Source organism: Kwoniella europaea, chromosome 2 (genome assembly GCF_036810445.1).
Source record: "Kwoniella europaea PYCC6329 chromosome 2, complete sequence".
In the NCBI taxonomy this organism is placed as follows: domain Eukaryota; kingdom Fungi; phylum Basidiomycota; class Tremellomycetes; order Tremellales; family Cryptococcaceae; genus Kwoniella; species Kwoniella europaea.
In genome coordinates, this window is record NC_089488.1 from 3788467 (window position 1) to 3805822 (window position 17356).

The 17356-nt window shown below is 43.5% G+C and overlaps 6 protein-coding genes across 6 annotated transcripts; 3 read left to right on the plus strand and 3 right to left on the minus strand.

Moving 5' to 3' along the window:
* Positions 1 to 107: 107 nt before the first annotated feature.
* Positions 108 to 597, minus strand: V865_007762 (uncharacterized protein; the record flags this gene model as incomplete). Its single annotated transcript, XM_066231504.1, has 3 exons — positions 108 to 296; positions 386 to 401; positions 488 to 597. 3 exons carry the CDS (start codon positions 595 to 597, stop codon positions 108 to 110), a joined length of 315 nt encoding a protein of 104 aa, XP_066087601.1.
* Positions 598 to 1275: 678 nt separating this feature from the next.
* V865_007763 (uncharacterized protein) lies at positions 1276 to 2174 on the minus strand (the record flags this gene model as incomplete). Its single annotated transcript, XM_066231505.1, has 5 exons — positions 1276 to 1308; positions 1392 to 1492; positions 1577 to 1748; positions 1851 to 1898; positions 1968 to 2174. 5 exons carry the CDS (start codon positions 2172 to 2174, stop codon positions 1276 to 1278), a joined length of 561 nt encoding a protein of 186 aa, XP_066087602.1.
* Positions 2175 to 2585: 411 nt separating this feature from the next.
* V865_007764 (uncharacterized protein) lies at positions 2586 to 6800 on the plus strand (the record flags this gene model as incomplete). The annotated part of the gene is made up of 15 exons (XM_066231506.1): positions 2586 to 2638; positions 2724 to 2769; positions 2829 to 2949; positions 3034 to 3180; positions 3301 to 3500; positions 3648 to 3875; positions 3960 to 4243; positions 4318 to 4389; positions 4470 to 4690; positions 4757 to 4804; positions 4891 to 5061; positions 5166 to 5454; positions 5608 to 6028; positions 6145 to 6159; positions 6249 to 6800. 15 exons carry the CDS (start codon positions 2586 to 2588, stop codon positions 6798 to 6800), a joined length of 2868 nt encoding a protein of 955 aa, XP_066087603.1.
* A 338-nt stretch (positions 6801 to 7138) lies between these two features.
* V865_007765 (uncharacterized protein) lies at positions 7139 to 10910 on the minus strand (the record flags this gene model as incomplete). The annotated part of the gene is made up of 17 exons (XM_066231507.1): positions 7139 to 7194; positions 7262 to 7363; positions 7435 to 7496; positions 7557 to 7589; positions 7653 to 7710; positions 7769 to 7873; positions 7939 to 8195; positions 8253 to 8427; positions 8486 to 8555; positions 8624 to 8745; positions 8831 to 9014; positions 9085 to 9097; positions 9160 to 9247; positions 9328 to 9543; positions 9668 to 9777; positions 9837 to 9934; positions 10008 to 10910. 17 exons carry the CDS (start codon positions 10908 to 10910, stop codon positions 7139 to 7141), a joined length of 2652 nt encoding a protein of 883 aa, XP_066087604.1.
* Positions 10911 to 11334: 424 nt separating this feature from the next.
* Positions 11335 to 12632, plus strand: V865_007766 (uncharacterized protein; the record flags this gene model as incomplete). The annotated part of the gene is made up of 7 exons (XM_066231508.1): positions 11335 to 11604; positions 11670 to 11864; positions 11941 to 12067; positions 12128 to 12213; positions 12268 to 12336; positions 12386 to 12477; positions 12536 to 12632. The coding sequence occupies 7 exons, from the start codon at positions 11335 to 11337 to the stop codon at positions 12630 to 12632; spliced, it is 936 nt and encodes a 311-aa protein (XP_066087605.1).
* A 438-nt stretch (positions 12633 to 13070) lies between these two features.
* Positions 13071 to 17120, plus strand: V865_007767 (leucine-tRNA ligase; the record flags this gene model as incomplete). The annotated part of the gene is made up of 10 exons (XM_066231509.1): positions 13071 to 13127; positions 13207 to 13536; positions 13610 to 13964; positions 14068 to 14353; positions 14409 to 14667; positions 14723 to 15192; positions 15253 to 15870; positions 15975 to 16151; positions 16213 to 16771; positions 16878 to 17120. 10 exons carry the CDS (start codon positions 13071 to 13073, stop codon positions 17118 to 17120), a joined length of 3354 nt encoding a protein of 1117 aa, XP_066087606.1.
* Positions 17121 to 17356: the final 236 nt, after the last annotated feature.

The following is a 17356-nucleotide window of genomic DNA, read 5'->3' on the forward strand; positions in this document are numbered from 1 at the left end:
TCTATACTATCCCAAACTACATCCATAATCATTCTACTTTTTCGTGTCATCCAAGATACAATATTTGTGTTCCGTTCCGTCCTATCCTTCGCCCAAAATCAACATTCTCAAAAGACAGCATCGCAGCAAGCTTCCAAAGCACAACATTGCAAACAACATAGACAACATGCACCTAATCCACAACATGCCGCTGCTGTACCTGCACCTCTATCTGTGTCGCCTTGTGGGGGCACTTGTTGGTTTTGGTTGGGATCGTAGCCCATCTGAGGTTGGGGTGCGTATTGGGTGTGCATTGGCTGGACACATGAGCAAAGTCAGCAGAGCTAAGAAAGCGTAAAAGATGTGAGGAGGACAGCAGGTATAATGATCCAAGTTTGAAGCTTACGGGAGGTGCTTGTTGGCTATAATGACGATCCCAATCATGGATGATCGGTCATCAGTTCACCCATACTTTACTTCTACCTTGTGGAAGTCCGTCTATACTCACTTAGGATCCCATTGTCCAGGCGGAGGAGGCGCACCATTAGGTGGATATCCCGGTGCACCTCCATAAGCTTGTTGGGGAGGGGGTGTGCCGTAGTAGTTATTAGCTGACATTCTTGGTATTTTTCGCTGTCTCCGTTTTTGACAGCACTTTGGGGATTGAGAAGAGAATTGTCAGATGAACAAGACAACCATTATGATACGATTTTCTTGTTCTACAACTCACACAGATACTTGTGTTATGAATGCAAAAGAAGACTCGATTCGATTCAAGACTTGACAATGCCGTCTTTTCTTTTCAAAGATGGACGATATAGATGTGCAGTAATCTCCATAAATCAAAAACATACATATCTTGTTTCTTGAATATACTCGTTCACACTGTACGCTCATACTCTGTTGTTCAGCTAAGTGTCAGGATACTAGGATACAAAGGATCTAACTTATCGATCCTATCCAATCCTGTTTCAGGATTGGCAGCTAGTGTCCCCTTGGCACGATCAAAGGGATGTCAATCGTGGTCGTGTGAGCTGATATACGCCGTCCGAGTGCGAGTCCGAGTCAGAGGCCAAGAGGTCGTGTTCGGAATGAGGATGCTGTTGATGGTCAATGCTTTGGTCCATTCTTAGGTTGAGGGTTCACAGAGGTGGTCAGTGCGAGTAGTTTGAGTAATTGCGGCTACATTACTCCGTTATATTCTGTTATATTCTGCATGAGCTTGTGATGGAAATTATACTTCATAAACAAACATGGTACGATCCCTTCTAGAGCTATTCAGTTTGCTGGCTCATATCATGGAACGACTTTACCGACAACATTGTATCGCTATGGATCAGAGTATCAGCTTGATCATTTCTGCTTCTCATTATATACATATATATACGTATGTTCGGTATACACCGACTCACCTTCTCAAAGAATGATTCCCATTGATTCAAAGTATTCAACTGAGATTCATTGAGAGATGAATAATCCGGTACGGCATCTTTGATATCAAGTGATGACATTCCTGTAAATCACAACAAGAACACATACATCAGCTTGGGCCATCCTTCTTCTCTTCTATAGCTTTTATGTGCGAAGGACAACCTACCAAGGCCTTTACTTGCATCTCTTCCAGCAAAGATGTTATACCCTTTTCCTTTCCCGTACATCTCCGCTTTGTTGCTCACGTCAAACACACGCCCCTTGATAGCTACGTAGATAGGTTTGGAAGGGTCCGAGCCATCGTATTGGGATAGTTCAGAGGCGGGGATGGGGTCATCCTGTAAAGTGCAGAAGCACATCAGCTTATCTCTTGCATTTGTCAATCCTCGTATCGTGGCCTAGTGGATAGATAACTTGATGCCGACATATGTTGAACATACCTTAGGAGGAGCCAAATCAGCAGCAGGCGCAGACATGATTGATGCTCCCTATTCCCCACCACATCATGACCATCAGCTACGTCAACTTGCTTCTCCTTGCAGGAGACGGGAACGTACAGCTTGTGCGGCCTTTCCTTTGGCGTCAGCAGCGTTCACAGCAGCGTTCTTAACTTCTTTCACCTGTTCTTTGACCTGTTGAGTAGTCTTGGAAGAGGAGGAAGTCGCAGCGAAGATAGCGGCGAAAGAAACTCCTACGGCTGTTGCGATCAGTACGGGTGTTGAAGTGAGGGTGTCGTACCACGATCCACTAGAGGGTTGAGACATTTGCGTTGGGTTGTTAAAGTGGACAAGAGAATGATGGTACGGATAATGTAGGATGCGATGTGAGAAAGTGTTAGTGAGGAATGTCTAGGATGACGTGCGTTATGACACCAACAACTGAGTAACCTCCACCCATACATAAGGAGCCTTCTGATACCACCTATCTGCACACTTCTCATCCTTTCATTCATCTCACTTCTCAAAAGAGTGCGTGATGTCTGACATTATAGGCGAGTATGAGCCCAGCTATACTGATTACTGACGCAAGCAGTTGCTATGTTCGATGTCGATAATACTGACAGACATACTGACAGAACATATGATATCAAAGTAAAATCCAACAAACCTAAATTCACATTACACTGGTACTTATATGATAGGGCAAAAGCGAAGCTGACACAAGATTTACCTAATATGACAAGCTTCTTAAGTGGCTTATACGATTTCTTTCTAGATGGTGGGGACGAGTGAGTGGCGAAAGACATATCTTCATCTGACGGAAGAGATCAATCATGAATCATACGATAGGATCAATCATGAATCATACGATAGGACACTGGCGAACCTTCCTGCTATACTGGATCATCAAGCCGCCGAGGTGAGTATAGTCTATAAAAAACATGACAGTAAATTGCGCTGATCTGCAATGTCTCGTAGCAATCTCTAGGAGGTGTGAGATTCTCAGCAGAATGGTTACAGTTAAAATCCAAGATCGATCAACTGTTGAATGATAAAAACGATCAAGATGAATCGTTATCCAAAGCATTGAAGATATTCGGTAAGTCCCTTCAACCGTCACAAATAGCAAACTACAAAAATCAGTATGAGTATATCGTACTGATATTTTTGGTATATGGTTTAGCCAAAGTGATAGATACCCTAGATCTATACGCACCATCTCTCAATGGTTTGACGGACGTACATGCCTATACATGCGAGACGTTGGAAAGTATCATATTCGATCGACCTGTTGCTGATAAAAGGGGACAAGCTGCGGCGTATTTGTATGGTGGGTCCACCTTTCATCTAAACGTTGAACGACCAATATCGATTCATACATATTCAAAAGTGAATGGGATATGGCGAAAACGTGCATAGCTAATATTGACTATTTGGCATACTCCTCCAGGCCAAGCAATGGCAATGTCCAGCTTAACTTCCGAAGCGGTTTCCCTAGCGATTGAAACCCTCTTACTAAGAGGCGATCAGATAGCTTCGAATCTTGCATTGTGTATTATACTGGGTATAGAAAGAAGTAGTTCGATATTGTTTGAAAGTCATTTACCGGTTTTGTTAAGGCAGGTTCAGATGGCTGCTTTTGGAAGTGCGGTAAGTCGTATGACTTGTACCTCGTAAAGTATCGTTTATAGGGGATATTCTGTATTTTCAAGCTAGTACTCGAGACTGATTGCTCATACTGATTACTGTACGAGTATTTACTGATTAATTCACATTAGATATATATGTGTGTCGTAGGACAAGTCAGTCTCGCAAGAATCACTCATTCGAGCACTCAAGATCTACTCACCTTCTGAAAAAGCTTCATCGTGTCAGACAATCTTACAGTCTACACATTCGTTGTTGGCTGCAAGTCTCAGATTATGCGAAGAACAGACTCATTCGGTTGCACATGCCCAAGGTGTAGCGGGTAAAGAAGAAGAAGGTTTGGCATGGTGTTGTTTCATCATTGAGCATACACCAATGGTGAGTCCAACACGTGATCTGCACTCACTCCATGTGAATCCAATATATACTCAAAATGATACTATCATGATTTGCATTATATAGTTACTCCGTAATGATCTTCGAGTCCGATACCCAACCACCTGCTCTTCCAAATCAATATACAACCTTCTCCTCCCCCTCTCCTCCAAAGTATCTCCCTCAGCGCAAATTGCACTTTGTGCGGCATTGCCGATACTTGCCACATGGGATACGATGTCGTTCGTGGAGAATGGGTTGATGGACAGTACAATCAGATTCATGCTGGGTCTAACACAGAGTACGGGTGAGGGACTGAGGGTGGCGGCGTTGCGGGGCTTGGGGCAGGTTGCGGGGGTTGTATTGCATCGGCGAGTGATCATGTTTCGTATACCCAAGATCAGTGCTAAAGTTCGTAAGGCTGATTGTTTGGTCAACGTAATAGCTTCGAACCATTCTTGGAAGAAGTTGGACAAACTGCTTTGGGAGTATTGAAAGAGCAAACAAGACCTAAAGAGTGAGTTTACCGTACTTTATCTTCCTACTCTCGTTGCTATATACTATCATTCTTTCTCTAACGTTGTATTGTCTCCTTAGCCAAAAAGCAGCTCAAAAACTACTAGCTCGTCTCTTAGCATCCCTCGGTCCAATAACTCTAGACGTCATGATAGAATACCTCCATCATCCACATCACATCTTACTTGCCGATGTGGAATTGTTGGAAATGATAGCTACGTTGTTACCCAATTTGGCAAAGAGGATTATACAAACTTTGACTGATATTATTGATGATCTACTAAGTGATAAACAATGTGGATGTGAGTTGGTGCCTTTCACCTACTATCTAATGATCCGTCATGCTCATGCTCAAAACGTTTTCATAGATCCCACTGAAGCTGTACTTGAAGCATTAAACGTATTTCCTCTAACCGGTGAGTCAATTCTCACCTAAAAGTACCCGTACTCTCCGTTTCCAAGATGGAGTCTGGTTGGTGATTGATGTTATGATATACTGTAGATCGAGATCTCGCTGCAAGAGCTCAAAAATTGGTATTGTGGAGTCTTGAAGAAGATAAAGGTAAAAATGTCGTTATTGCCGCTTTGCAATTATCGACCAATCCAATTATAGCGACTCCATCTATAATGAGGAATCTGACTTTCAAAGCTGCCCATTTGCTGTTGGCAGATGGTAAGTGAAGTCTCCCATTGGAGCACCGATATCTGTTACTTTGGTGATTGTGGTTGTCAGATAGAAAAAAAGCTGATACAGTTCTACATCGACGTCGAGATTAGACGCCCACGTAGTTCACGTAGCTCTATCGGTCCTAGCCAACCCCGCCCTCGCATCGATGTTAGACGAAAGATCATGTTCCATGATTCTCTTAGCACTACATCAGTCCTTAGAACCATCCATTCAAATCGTAGCTGCGAAAATGTTGACTCATCTCACTACGGCGCACAAGGCGATAGTGCAACCTCTAGCCTGGAGTCATATTCGACAGAGTCTGAGTTTGATGGATTTCTTACATTCAGTGGATCCAAATAGGGCAGTGGTGGAAGCTTGCATTATTAGTAATCTGTTGTGAGTGTTCAATTTCCAGGATACAGTCACAATCATCATCGAAATATAATAAATCCAACACTGACATGCTGTTACGCTGTTTACGGTAACAATATTCCATATTCGTTTTCCTACTCACTGATCATCGTTTGATAATTAATCCGTAATCACCAGACCCGCCCTTCCACCTGCCCTACATAAGAAATACGTCGGCCCCGTCAAAGAGTTAATAATGACCGGACTCCGACGTCCCTCAGAAGCTAACACCCTCTCATTAATCTTCCAAGGTTTATCCAACTTGTCCAAATTCGAAAGCTACTCTTCAGATCAACAGACTCAACTAACTTACGACTTATTGGAAATGACTCTTGAAATTCCAAAAGATTGTCAACATGCTTCTTTGAATGCAATCTCGAATCTGTTGTCAATTCCGAAAGATGGTTTGGATGTATTTGAGTTGTTGATTAAAGTACATGCGATTTTCGGTAATTCGAAGAATTCCCAAAGTACCTCTGGGACTGGATTAGGGTTGGATGATGATCTAAAGGCTTTGGTTAGTAGTATTTATGGACATTTAGGTACGGTCGAGAGGAATGTGAGTGGATCAGACATTTAGATAGAAATCAGATCAGTTTCTATATTTGATGATGGTGCACATGCTGATTACTGTCATTGCTGTTTCTGTGTATTGATCTACTGTATATCAATCAGCCTGTCATCAATCGAGTAAGTAAATTAGTAAACACATACATTACCATTATTATTAAAACCCACTGATATCTTCGTTCGTTTCGACATACTGTAACCCATAATAGGACTCAAAAGCAGCCATCAACCGAGAAACATCCACCTACCCATCCAAGATCCAACATTTATCCCGTATTGCCGAAATCAGAGATCGATACGGTCCATTATCATCCACTCATATAAATCACCTTTTGATCGAAAATTTATCAGGTAGTTTGAACGTTTCTCATAAGAGTAATAATGATGATCGATCGGGTATAATTGAAACAATGACTTGTTTATCTATACTTCAACCTTCCACCGCTCCATCATCAGGAGGTTCCAATCACTCCGGTGGTGGTGGTGGAGGAATAGTAAATTTGATACCAGATTTACCACTCAAGATAATAAAAGAATTGAAAATATCTTTAAATTCAAGGGAATCAATCAAAGATATCAATTCTACTTCGATATCATCCAATTTACTTTTTTTGACTTGCGTCTTGCATCAAGATTTGCAGATATGGTTAAATAATTATTGGAATGATACTACTCAAATCATGTCGGAATGTATAGCTTCAGGAGAGGTTTTACCTACTTTGAGGGGGTTGGATGTGGTTTTAGATGCTATTAGTGATTGACAGGAATACTGTACAGTATGTACAGGTAATATGTTGTACTGTATTTTCTTGATAGTTGTACAGGTATTGCCTCGAAAATTCATCGATTCGTACCTGACTGGGTGTATTTGTTGCCAGGCGAATCGAGTCGTATTTGTCAGTATGGATATACAGTACAATCAGTATCGTATGAAAATGAATCAACAAATTGAATCTTGATATCATATACACAGTACAACTCTAACAGTATCTATACACAATATCAGAACCAAGGAAAGCTCACTGGTGACACTAAAAAAGTCCAAATTTCTCGAATTTACCATCATCTGCCACAGATAGCTCTTTTTATGCTGTTTTTATCAATCCGAATCATCATCGTCGTCGTCCTCGTCTCTTCTAGTCCTTTTGAACAATTCTAATGCGCAAAATCACTCATCATCAGTATCGAACGTCTCGAAATCTCCAGATAGGCAATAGCTCACTCATGATATCATTCATCGTCAATTTCATTACCCCATTAGCACCCGTTCCACTTAACGCTGCATTGGCCAATTCTCTCTTGGCATTTTGCAATTCCAATATACCTATCACAGTAGATACACAAGGTCAGCTAAGAGATTTTCAAACCTTTGGCAATTCTGGAGAGCCGACTGACGATCTTCAACTGTTTCTGAAATAGTCAGTTTGAATATATTCACGTCTAGCTTCTGACCGAGTCTGCAGAAAATGACTGTCAGCTAAGAGTCATCAACGACATAGTACATCAGACCAACTCACCGATGGGCTCTATCAAACGCTTGATCCTCCAATCTGCATGATATGTCAGCTCAATCATTCATATAGGCAATGAGACATGGCACTTGGCTGACTCACGCAGGATTCCACCATAAATCCATTAGAATGACATTATTACAGCAAGTCAAATTCAGACCTACATCAATCGATGAGCTATCTTACCTGCTTGGAATAAAGGGCTACACTTAGCTCACCTGTACTTCCAGCTTTGAACGATATCAGTATCACTCTCGTCCCAGGATGATTCTTAATCTTATCTAATGATTCTTGTCTTTTATCATTTCTCATAGATCCATCATCTACCATCAAAAGGTACCCACACATCAGCTCAGTAGCGTCATATGTCTACGTCAAGCAAGCTCACACCTGACATAAGCGACCCCATGAGTTTTCAAGAACGGTTCAATCAAATCTAAGAAACTCGTAAATTGAGAAAAGACAATCGTCTTCTCTGTCTTGTTCGATCGCTCTTCAACCTCAGAGAGCAATTTCAATAACATTCGGATCTTTGCTGAAGTAGGCGGTAGGTTGTCGTCTGCAGTCGAGAGTTTCGATTTCGATTCCGCTTGTCTGACAATTTCAGAACATGGTTCACAGTGAGTCGAAGATTGGTCTGGTAATCTAAAATCATGATTATATAAGCTATGTTCCTGTTCTCTCATGACCTTTTCAGCTTACTTGACGTAACACAGTTGACAAGTTTTACCACTGCCTACACCCAATCCACCCAAGAGATCGGCCAATTCATCTGCCTGATCTGCAGTTTCCACTTCTTTGGGTTGAGTAGCGGCATCGCCGATAGCGTCTGAATCGGTAGTGAGCGATTTGGTAACCAGTAAAGGATGCACACAGGCTGCACGTGAATACATCAGCTTGTCATTTACAGATGGGTAAAGAATTAGCTGACTCACCTTGACGTAATCTCAACAACATGGTCAAGACGGACGTATAATTGGCCATACCAGAACCATTTTTAACGAACTATTCAATAGACATCCAGAATCAGTTTTCCCAGGTCTACACTGGCGTGCGTAAATTGTGTGACTGACCTTGTTGAATGTCAATTCCGTCTTCTTCTCCAGCGCATCATAGAATGCCTTCTCCTCGTCGTCGAATTCACAGGGTGTCACCTGGACAGTACGTCCAGGTAGATTAAGGATTTTCTTTCCATCTATCAAATTGAAAACACCGAAATTCCATTCAGCCAAAGAATCCACACCTCATGTCTGTTGTCCTAAAGGAGAATGGTCACTGACCAATGGTAGCATCTTTGGTTCGCCTCAACATGATAGCCTTCAAGATCACATGCAATCTTTTCATGGCCAATTTGGTCTTACCATCTTTGACAGGTTTGATAATACGATCTCTGAAATCTTCCCAGTCGTCCAAAGGTCGAGCTCGAAGGAATTTGAAAAGTGAGAAAAGTTCTTCGACGCTATTCTGTACAGTGAAAACAATCCGATCAGCTATCTGCATCGCTGACATATCACCAGCTACAAGGAAAACTCACTTGAATCGGAGTACTATCGAACAATAATATCATCAGCTTTCCTCCCAATGATGACGAAATATCTCGGCAGCTCACCCTGTCAAACACCATCTATATTTCGCTTTTAGTGCTACAGCAGCTTTAGCAGCTTTCGTATTTCGATTCTTGATATTCTGCGCTTCGTCTATACATTTCCATCAATACCATATCAGTATACAACTTTCCTTCATGTTGTGGAAGTTAATTTGATCCTGGTCAACTCACCGACCACTACTCTTAACCATTTCACCTCGAACAGTGGACAACCAGCCTTCTTATTCTTCTTCCCTTTCCCAGCACCTTTTCTACCGGTATCGACATCAGAGTCGGAATCCACTTCTTCCAGTCTTTTCTGAGCGGCTGTTTCGTGAACCGCAAATTCGGATGCAATGGTTTGGAAGGTGGTTATCACCACATCGAATTTTTCGAGGGTCTTGCCGGCTACGTTGATCATATCATCAGTAAAATCAGCCGATATCTTACGAGTATGCGAGACATGGAGCGTGAATGCCATCTGACTGATGAAGCCGGAAAGTAAGAGGTTCTGCGTTCACGCCAAACTCACATTTGGTCCTACTTGGACCATGATGCGTGGTCACCTTCAGTTGACCGGGCTTGGTCTTGCTTTTAGCTTCTGTAGCCCATTGTTCCATGACAGCAAGAGGAGCGATGATCCTAACGACTCACAGAGTCAGCTTTTAGGTGATGGTGAAGAAGGAAGATAGGATTCTCACAAAGTACCAGCCTTGAAACCAGCTTTCTTCTCAGCTGCCGTAGCAGTACCTTCTACGATTCTAGCTAAAGTTTGTACAGTCTTACCGAGACCCATATCCTACCATTTCACAATAACATCAGCTGAATTATCCAACGTAATTAATAATTGAAATGGGAGCAGGACAGCTTACATCAGCTAAGATACCTCCATATTTCCTTCCACTTTCCCTCTGTCTCATCCATTTCACCCCTCTGACCTGATGAGGCATCAACTTGATGCCATCTGCGAAACCTTCAATCACATCATCTCCTTCTGAATTATCATCCAATTCACCTTCACCATCACCTATCGCTCCGCTCAGGAGCTCTTGCATGTGTTTGTCGGCATCTCCATTATATCGCTGATAATCCTCTGCCGTGATAGGTATAGCATCGATGTTGAAGTCTTCTCTAGGTACGTTGTCTTCTTCTGAGGCCACTTTCGGCTTGGATGCTTGAGCGGGAGGTTGATGGTGTATCAGAATAGGGTTGGCTTGACCATTATGAACCCAGGCGGGCCATTGTTGATTAGTATTAAATGCAGGCTGATGGGAGGGTCTGGAGAAAACTTGTTTAATCTGCCGTTGTTGCTGATAAGGGCTGTCGTTTTGGAATGCATTGGGAGTAGCAGGTTTGATATAGCTGCCGTAGGGGTTGGAGCCTGAAGCTCTGCTCATGCCGTTAGGATGTGACGTCGAGGTCGAAGAGGGGTCTACAGCTTTTCTGTATAGATGACCTGATGCCGATTTGGACTGTGACTGAGATGATGATTTTGATGGTTTGGAAGATGCCAAGGAAGAGCCAAAATTATCGAAGTTCAGTGCATCCATAGCTGGTGGTGGTCTGTTGGACAGAGCAGACGACTTGAGTGGTTGTTGTTGTTGTTGTTGATTATGATGATGATTAGGTGTAGAAGTATCGAACATCCTGACATGTGCATTAGGCGCGAAACGAAGTGATCCTTGAGACTGGTGCTTGTCACCGCCTTGCACTCGACTGTGGTCAAAGGCAGGAGTGGGTGACGAAGTGGGTGAAGGAGATGGAGAGAAGGTCATGTCGATTACGGCGTGTCTTGGTTGAGCTGGGGGAGGTGGTCTGTTATGAAGGTTATACGATTCCATCTTGTCTATTGGGGGTATAAAGGAATGAAAGAGGTAAAGAGAGAGTCGTGAGGTGGGGGACTGTCAGACACCCGTTCTATCTCCTCCTCTTCGAGTCGAGCTGGGTTGGTTGATACTGATGATATACCTGAATCCAGGATGAATGAAGAGCCCATGGATACTGTATGGTTTGTTGACATTCTACATCCAAAGTCAGACACGAGATTGTATATTTGCCACCGTGGGAGGACGATTACGTAATATGACGTGTGTGGGCTCGCTCCGAAAATCCTAGGACAGAGCAGACAGGTATTCACCTTCACCTCTTCTCTTCCCGAGGACCATACATCATACCACAGAGCAGCCCAACTCCGTCAACATGGCACCGGCATTGTATTCAAGAGGCTCACTACTAGCCATGGACCTACCCTATCGACACACCGTACTCCAACTTCGATCTCAAATCGTTCAAGTCAGGATACGGAGTCATCATGTCGCGAGACAATTGTCAAGTAGGAAAAGCTGCTTGCAGATAGGCTCCAGACCTACTCTTTCATTAGCTACTCTATCACCTATATCGACGAGGTACTACAGCCAGAAACCAGTACTGCCAAATGATAAACCCTCTATCCCAGCTTCTTCTTCTATAGTAAGTAAACCTTTCATTTTACGTTTTCGCTAAAATATACTGATAGGTCGTTTAAACGAATATAGGAACCGAAACCTGCCACTTCCATACCTCCTTTACCAGCCTCCGACGAGGCAGAACTACATGAATCGCCATACACTTTACCCAACGCTTTGACATTAGCTAGGATTATTGCATGTCCATTTTTGGGTTATACAATCGTACAAGGGGATTTCGCTTGGGCAACGGGGATATTATTCGCTAGTGGTGTATCAGATTGGGTAAGTCAGCTATCCCTTTCATATGACAGCATCTATATGTTACGGAGTGATCATAGCTGACGATATGATATAATAGCTGGATGGGTGGTTAGCAAGAAGATACAATTCTCGTTCAGTCTTGGGATCGATATTGGATCCAGCAGCGGATAAAGCTCTGATGACTACTTTGGTCGGGACGCTAGCGTGGTCAGGATTGTTACCTTGTACGTCAGCTGACGTAGCCTTCCCGACGTAAAACACAGCTGATGTATGAGTTCATATAGTACCCCTTGCTATCCTCATCTTCGGAAGGGATCTCGGATTATCCATCTCAGCGTTTTACTTCAGGTTTATATCCCTACCAAAACCTGTATGTTATGAGTCTGCGCTTTGACAAACCCAGCTAAAATCATATGTTATTCAGCGTACATTGAAACGATACTTTGACGTCTCTATACCTTCTGCCGAAGTCAAACCTACCCAGATCAGCAAGGTGAGCTTTGCTTTAAGCTTTCATAGAATACAGCTAACGTATAACGTAGATCAATACAGCCCTTCAGCTGTTACTCATGGGACTGACAACAGTCTCTCCGTTGTTGGCATACTCCATAGCCGGGCCATTACAGGCATTACAGTGAGTCGGCTCAAGCTACAATTCTGGTATGGAGATAGCTGATACAACGATGCAACAGGTGGACAGTAGCCGGTACAACCATATGGAGTGGGTTCAGCTATCTGGGTAGATCAGGTGTGAAAATACTCAAGCAGCCTGGGAAGAAGCTGTTATAACATGCATACATGCATAGCACCCACCAGTGTCGCTTTTCTATGCATCCATCAGTCTTCCATGCAATCTCCTATAATTCAGTGTATCGTACAATGCCACGTCATGATATGTTATCTTTCGTTATCACTCGTCGAAACCTCCGCTTTGACTTTCTAGTCGAGCAGTCAGTCCACTTCGACTTTTTTTCTGAACGGCTGAAAGTGATTGTTTTGACTCGCATTCACAAAGGTGCATTTTATTTTCCTTCTACCCACCAACTCGTACGTAAGAAGCGAGAGGGAAAGAGCAACTTCACTTGCCCTCCTCTCTCGTCACTTGTCACAACAAAAATCAACAAAATTTCGCGCTTTCGGCTCAACCTCCCGAACGCTTTTACTTTTATCAACACCTTCAGAAGTTCACCTCGGGTATCGCCTGCACGTCTCTTTCAGCAGCGCAATATGGCGGCTACCATTAACCAGGATGCCAAAGCTGGCTCAGTAGTGGTCATGGAGAAGGTAAGCCTATCACTCAACCGCAAGCTTCATCAACTTGATGAGGTTAGCTGACCCCATTTCGTAATACTTAAAATTGTAGACCGATAAAAGAGATTATCTTATCGCTTTAGAATCTTCAGCTCAAGAATCATGGAAGACCGCTCAATCATTCGAAGCTAATCCACCACCTCTACCTGAAGGTATCAAATCGTACCAAGATTTCTTCGAAACTGGTCAATCAATGGAAGAACTGCAGAAGAAATATCCAAAATGGTTCGGTACATTCCCTTACGCTTACATGAACGGTTCTCTCCACTTGGGTCACGCTTTCACTATTAGTAAGATTGAATTCGCTGCTGGATTCGAGAGAATGAGGGGTAAGAAGGTCTTGTTCCCTGTTGGATACCATGCCACTGGTATGCCAATCAAGGTGAGTACATATGTGTATAACAAGTCAGGGGAAACAGAGTGTAGCTGATGATGTTTCAATGATTTGGGAATAGGCCGCTTCAGATAAATTGATAAGAGAGATGGAGATGTTCGGTGAAGATTTCTCAGGATACAAAGAAGATGTAGAGGAATCGAACGACAATGCTGTTCCCGTCCCTACCACAACCGCCTTACCAGCCAAATCATTAGAATCGACTGATCCTTCAAAAGGTAAAAAAGGAAAACTCAATGCCAAATCAACTGGATTGACATATCAATTCCAGATTTTAGAACTGATCGGTGTACCAAGGGATGAATTGAAGAAGTTTGCGGATCCATATTACTGGTTGAACTATTTCCCACCTATAGCGAAGCAGGATTTGACTGGTCTGGGTGCAAGGGTAGATTGGAGAAGACAATTCTTGACAAGTGAGTCCCATTTTCATTCTCAGTTGCAAGGATTGTCAGGACAAAAGCATATGTAACCGGTACCCTATCGAAAGACGAAGCTAATCCTTCGATTACTCACCAGCCGACGCGAACCCATACTACGATTCTTTCGTCCGATGGCAAATGAACAAGCTTTACCAACAAGGTAAAGTCAAGTTCGGTAAGCGATATACCATCTATTCGCCCAAGGATGGTCAACCATGTATGGACCACGATCGTCAATCTGGAGAAGCGGTGAACCCACAAGAGTACACCGCTGTGAAGATGGAAGTTCTTGAGTGGGGACCTGAAGTAAGCAGTGAAGTCAAACAGGCAGTTGGTGGGAAGAAAGTATGGATGGTGGCTGCTACCCTCAGACCCGAGACTATGTAAGTTAGCTTCTTCTGTGAATTTTCCAATGAGAAGCTGACGAGCATGTTGTAGGTACGGTCAGACCAACTGTTTCGTCGGACCTAACCTCAAATACGGTCTCTTCGAGTCAGCCCATAACGAACTTTTCCTCATCACTGAACGAGCAGCGAGAAATATGGCTTTCCAAGGTATCTTCGAAGGTGAAAGTGGCCGAGTCGCCAAAGTCGCAGATGTTGTCGGATCAGAATTGCTCGGTACCAAGGTTTCTCCACCATTCGGTGTTGCTAAGGAAGTTTACGTTCTTCCTATGGAGGGTGTCCTCGCTACCAAGGTGAGCTACTATACCACCATGGTCGTGATGATACAAGCTCATGATTCGTTTTTAGGGTACTGGTGTGGTCACTTCCGTTCCATCCGACTCACCAGACGATTACCGAACTCTCATGGATTTGAGGAAGAAAGCGGAGATGTACAAGATCAAACCTGAATGGGCAGCCATTGATCCTATCCCCGTGCTGAAGACACCTAAATACGGTGACATGGCCGCTGAATTCCTCTGTATCGAGCTCAAGATCCAATCTCAACGAGACAAGGAGAAGCTTACCGAAGCGAAAGATCTCACTTACAAGGAAGGTTTCTACAACGGTGTTATGGTTATTGGTGATTTCAAGGGTGAACCTGTAGCCGATGCTAAACCCAAGGTCAGACAACAAATGATCGATGCTGGACTAGCTACACCTTATGCCGAACCTGAGAGCGAGGTCATTTCTCGATCAGCCGATGTCTGTGTAGTCGCTTTGGTCGATCAGTGGTACCTCGACTACGGAGAAGACAGTTGGAAATCTTCTGCTTTCAAGTGAGTAGACTAGTATGCAAGGATATCACGAAGTCAGCTGATGGGTCATGGTTCGTGCAGACTCCTTGGCCAGATGAACACTTACCAAGCCGAAACACGAAATGGGTTCGAAGCTGTGCTCAACTGGCTCAATAAATGGGCTTGTGCCAGATCATACGGTCTAGGATCGAAACTCCCCTGGGATCCCGTATGGCTCGTCGAATCTCTTTCAGACTCTACCATCTATATGTCATACTACACTGTCGCCAACTTACTCCACGAAGATATGTTCGGTAAGAACCCTGGTCCACTGGGCATCAAACCTGAACAGATGACCGACGAAGTATGGGAATACGTGCTTGGTTCTGGGGAATTACCTGCCAACTCACCTGTCGAACCTGAAAAAGCGGCTCAATTGAAATACCACTTCTCATATTTCTATCCTCTCGACATAAGATCCTCTGGTAAAGATTTGATACCTAATCATTTGACTTTCTGGATTTACGTCCATGCTGCGCTCTTCCCTGAAAAACACTGGCCAAGGGCGGTACGAACCAACGGACATTTGATGCTTAACGGAAAGAAGATGTCTAAATCGACTGGAAACTTCTTGACTATGAAGGAAGCTACCAAGAAATACGGTGCGGATGCTGCGAGATTGACTCTTGCCGATGCTGGTGATGATATTACCGATGCGAAGTGAGTGTAACTCTGTTCGACCTCCGTCCCTCCTCCCGTAGTTCCTCCTTGCCTCTGTCCCCCTTCTCGCCTGTGATAGTTCAAATTACTGACGTCTGACGCAGCTTCGAGGAGACTGTCGCCAATGCTGCCATTCTTCGTCTCCACACCGCCTGTCTATGGGCTGAAGAGATGAAGTCGATCGAATCGTCACTCCGAACTGGCGAATACAACGAATTCGACCGGGGTTTCCAAGCTGAAATGGATGCCATGATAGAACGAGCTTACGACGCCTTCGATCAGTAAGTGCCGGAAACTTCTTAGAAGAACAGGTCAAACACTGATACCTGTTTGCAATACTAGAATGGAATTCAAGACAGCTCTTAAAGCTGGTCTTTACGACTTTGAAAACTCTCGAAACTGGTACCGACTTGTCTCCGATCCTGCCAATGGTGGACAAGGCATGCACCGAGATCTGGTATTCCGATGGATTCGAAACAACACTTTGTTGATCGCGCCATTCACTCCTCATTACTCTGAACATGTCTGGAAGAATGTCTTGGGCGAATCATCGAATATCCAATCGGCCCAATTCCCCAAGATATCTGGACCTATCGATAAAGGAATACTGGAACAGATGGATTACATGAAAGGTGTGGTTGACAGGCTTCGAGCTGCCGAGGCTACCCTGGGTAAGAAGAAGGGTAAAGGTAAATCTACGGTTACGTACGATTCCACCAAACCTAAACAAACTAGAATTTACGTTGCTTCGAAATTCCCTGAATGGCAGGAAAAAGCTATCGAGCTGGTCAAACAGGCTTACGATGGCAAGGATGTGGACGATGCGAAGTTGAAGAGTGGATTACAGGAATCGGGCTTATTAAAGGATAAGAAAGTCATGCCATTTGCTCAAACCATGAAGGTGAGTTTGTCGAGTTTCGGTCTACTAAACATTAATTTCTTGTGCTTTGTGCTTTGTGCTTTGTGCAATACTGATTGATCGATGATTGGAATAATGATTGGAATAGAGGAAGGTCATAGCCGAGGGAATATCAGCATTCGATCGAACTTTACCATTTGACGAACTTCATACACTCAAAATCCTCGTACCGTATATCCAAGCTTCAGCGAAATTCACTAAAGTCGATGTTATCTCCGTTACGGAAGCTCAAGAGATCTTGGCAAAGGAACCTGAGAAAGAGAATTATGATTCGGTGAAGATTGAGGCTGCTCAGCCTGGTATTCCAGAGTCACAATTCTGGAATGAATAGATATATATATTCATATGAGAGGTTAAAGGTAGATAATGCATATTCATACGTTTGCATACAGGCCGAGAATATAGTCAAGAGCTCTGCGGGGCATTACATGACGCACTTGATCGAATTTCAAATTGTTCCTCTCTTTCTTTCCCGGAAGAAGGGATTGTAAGAATCGTTCAGCCTGATGACGGACCAACGAACAAGTCCTTTGATATTGAACCTTTCATTGAGAATTTACATTGCTT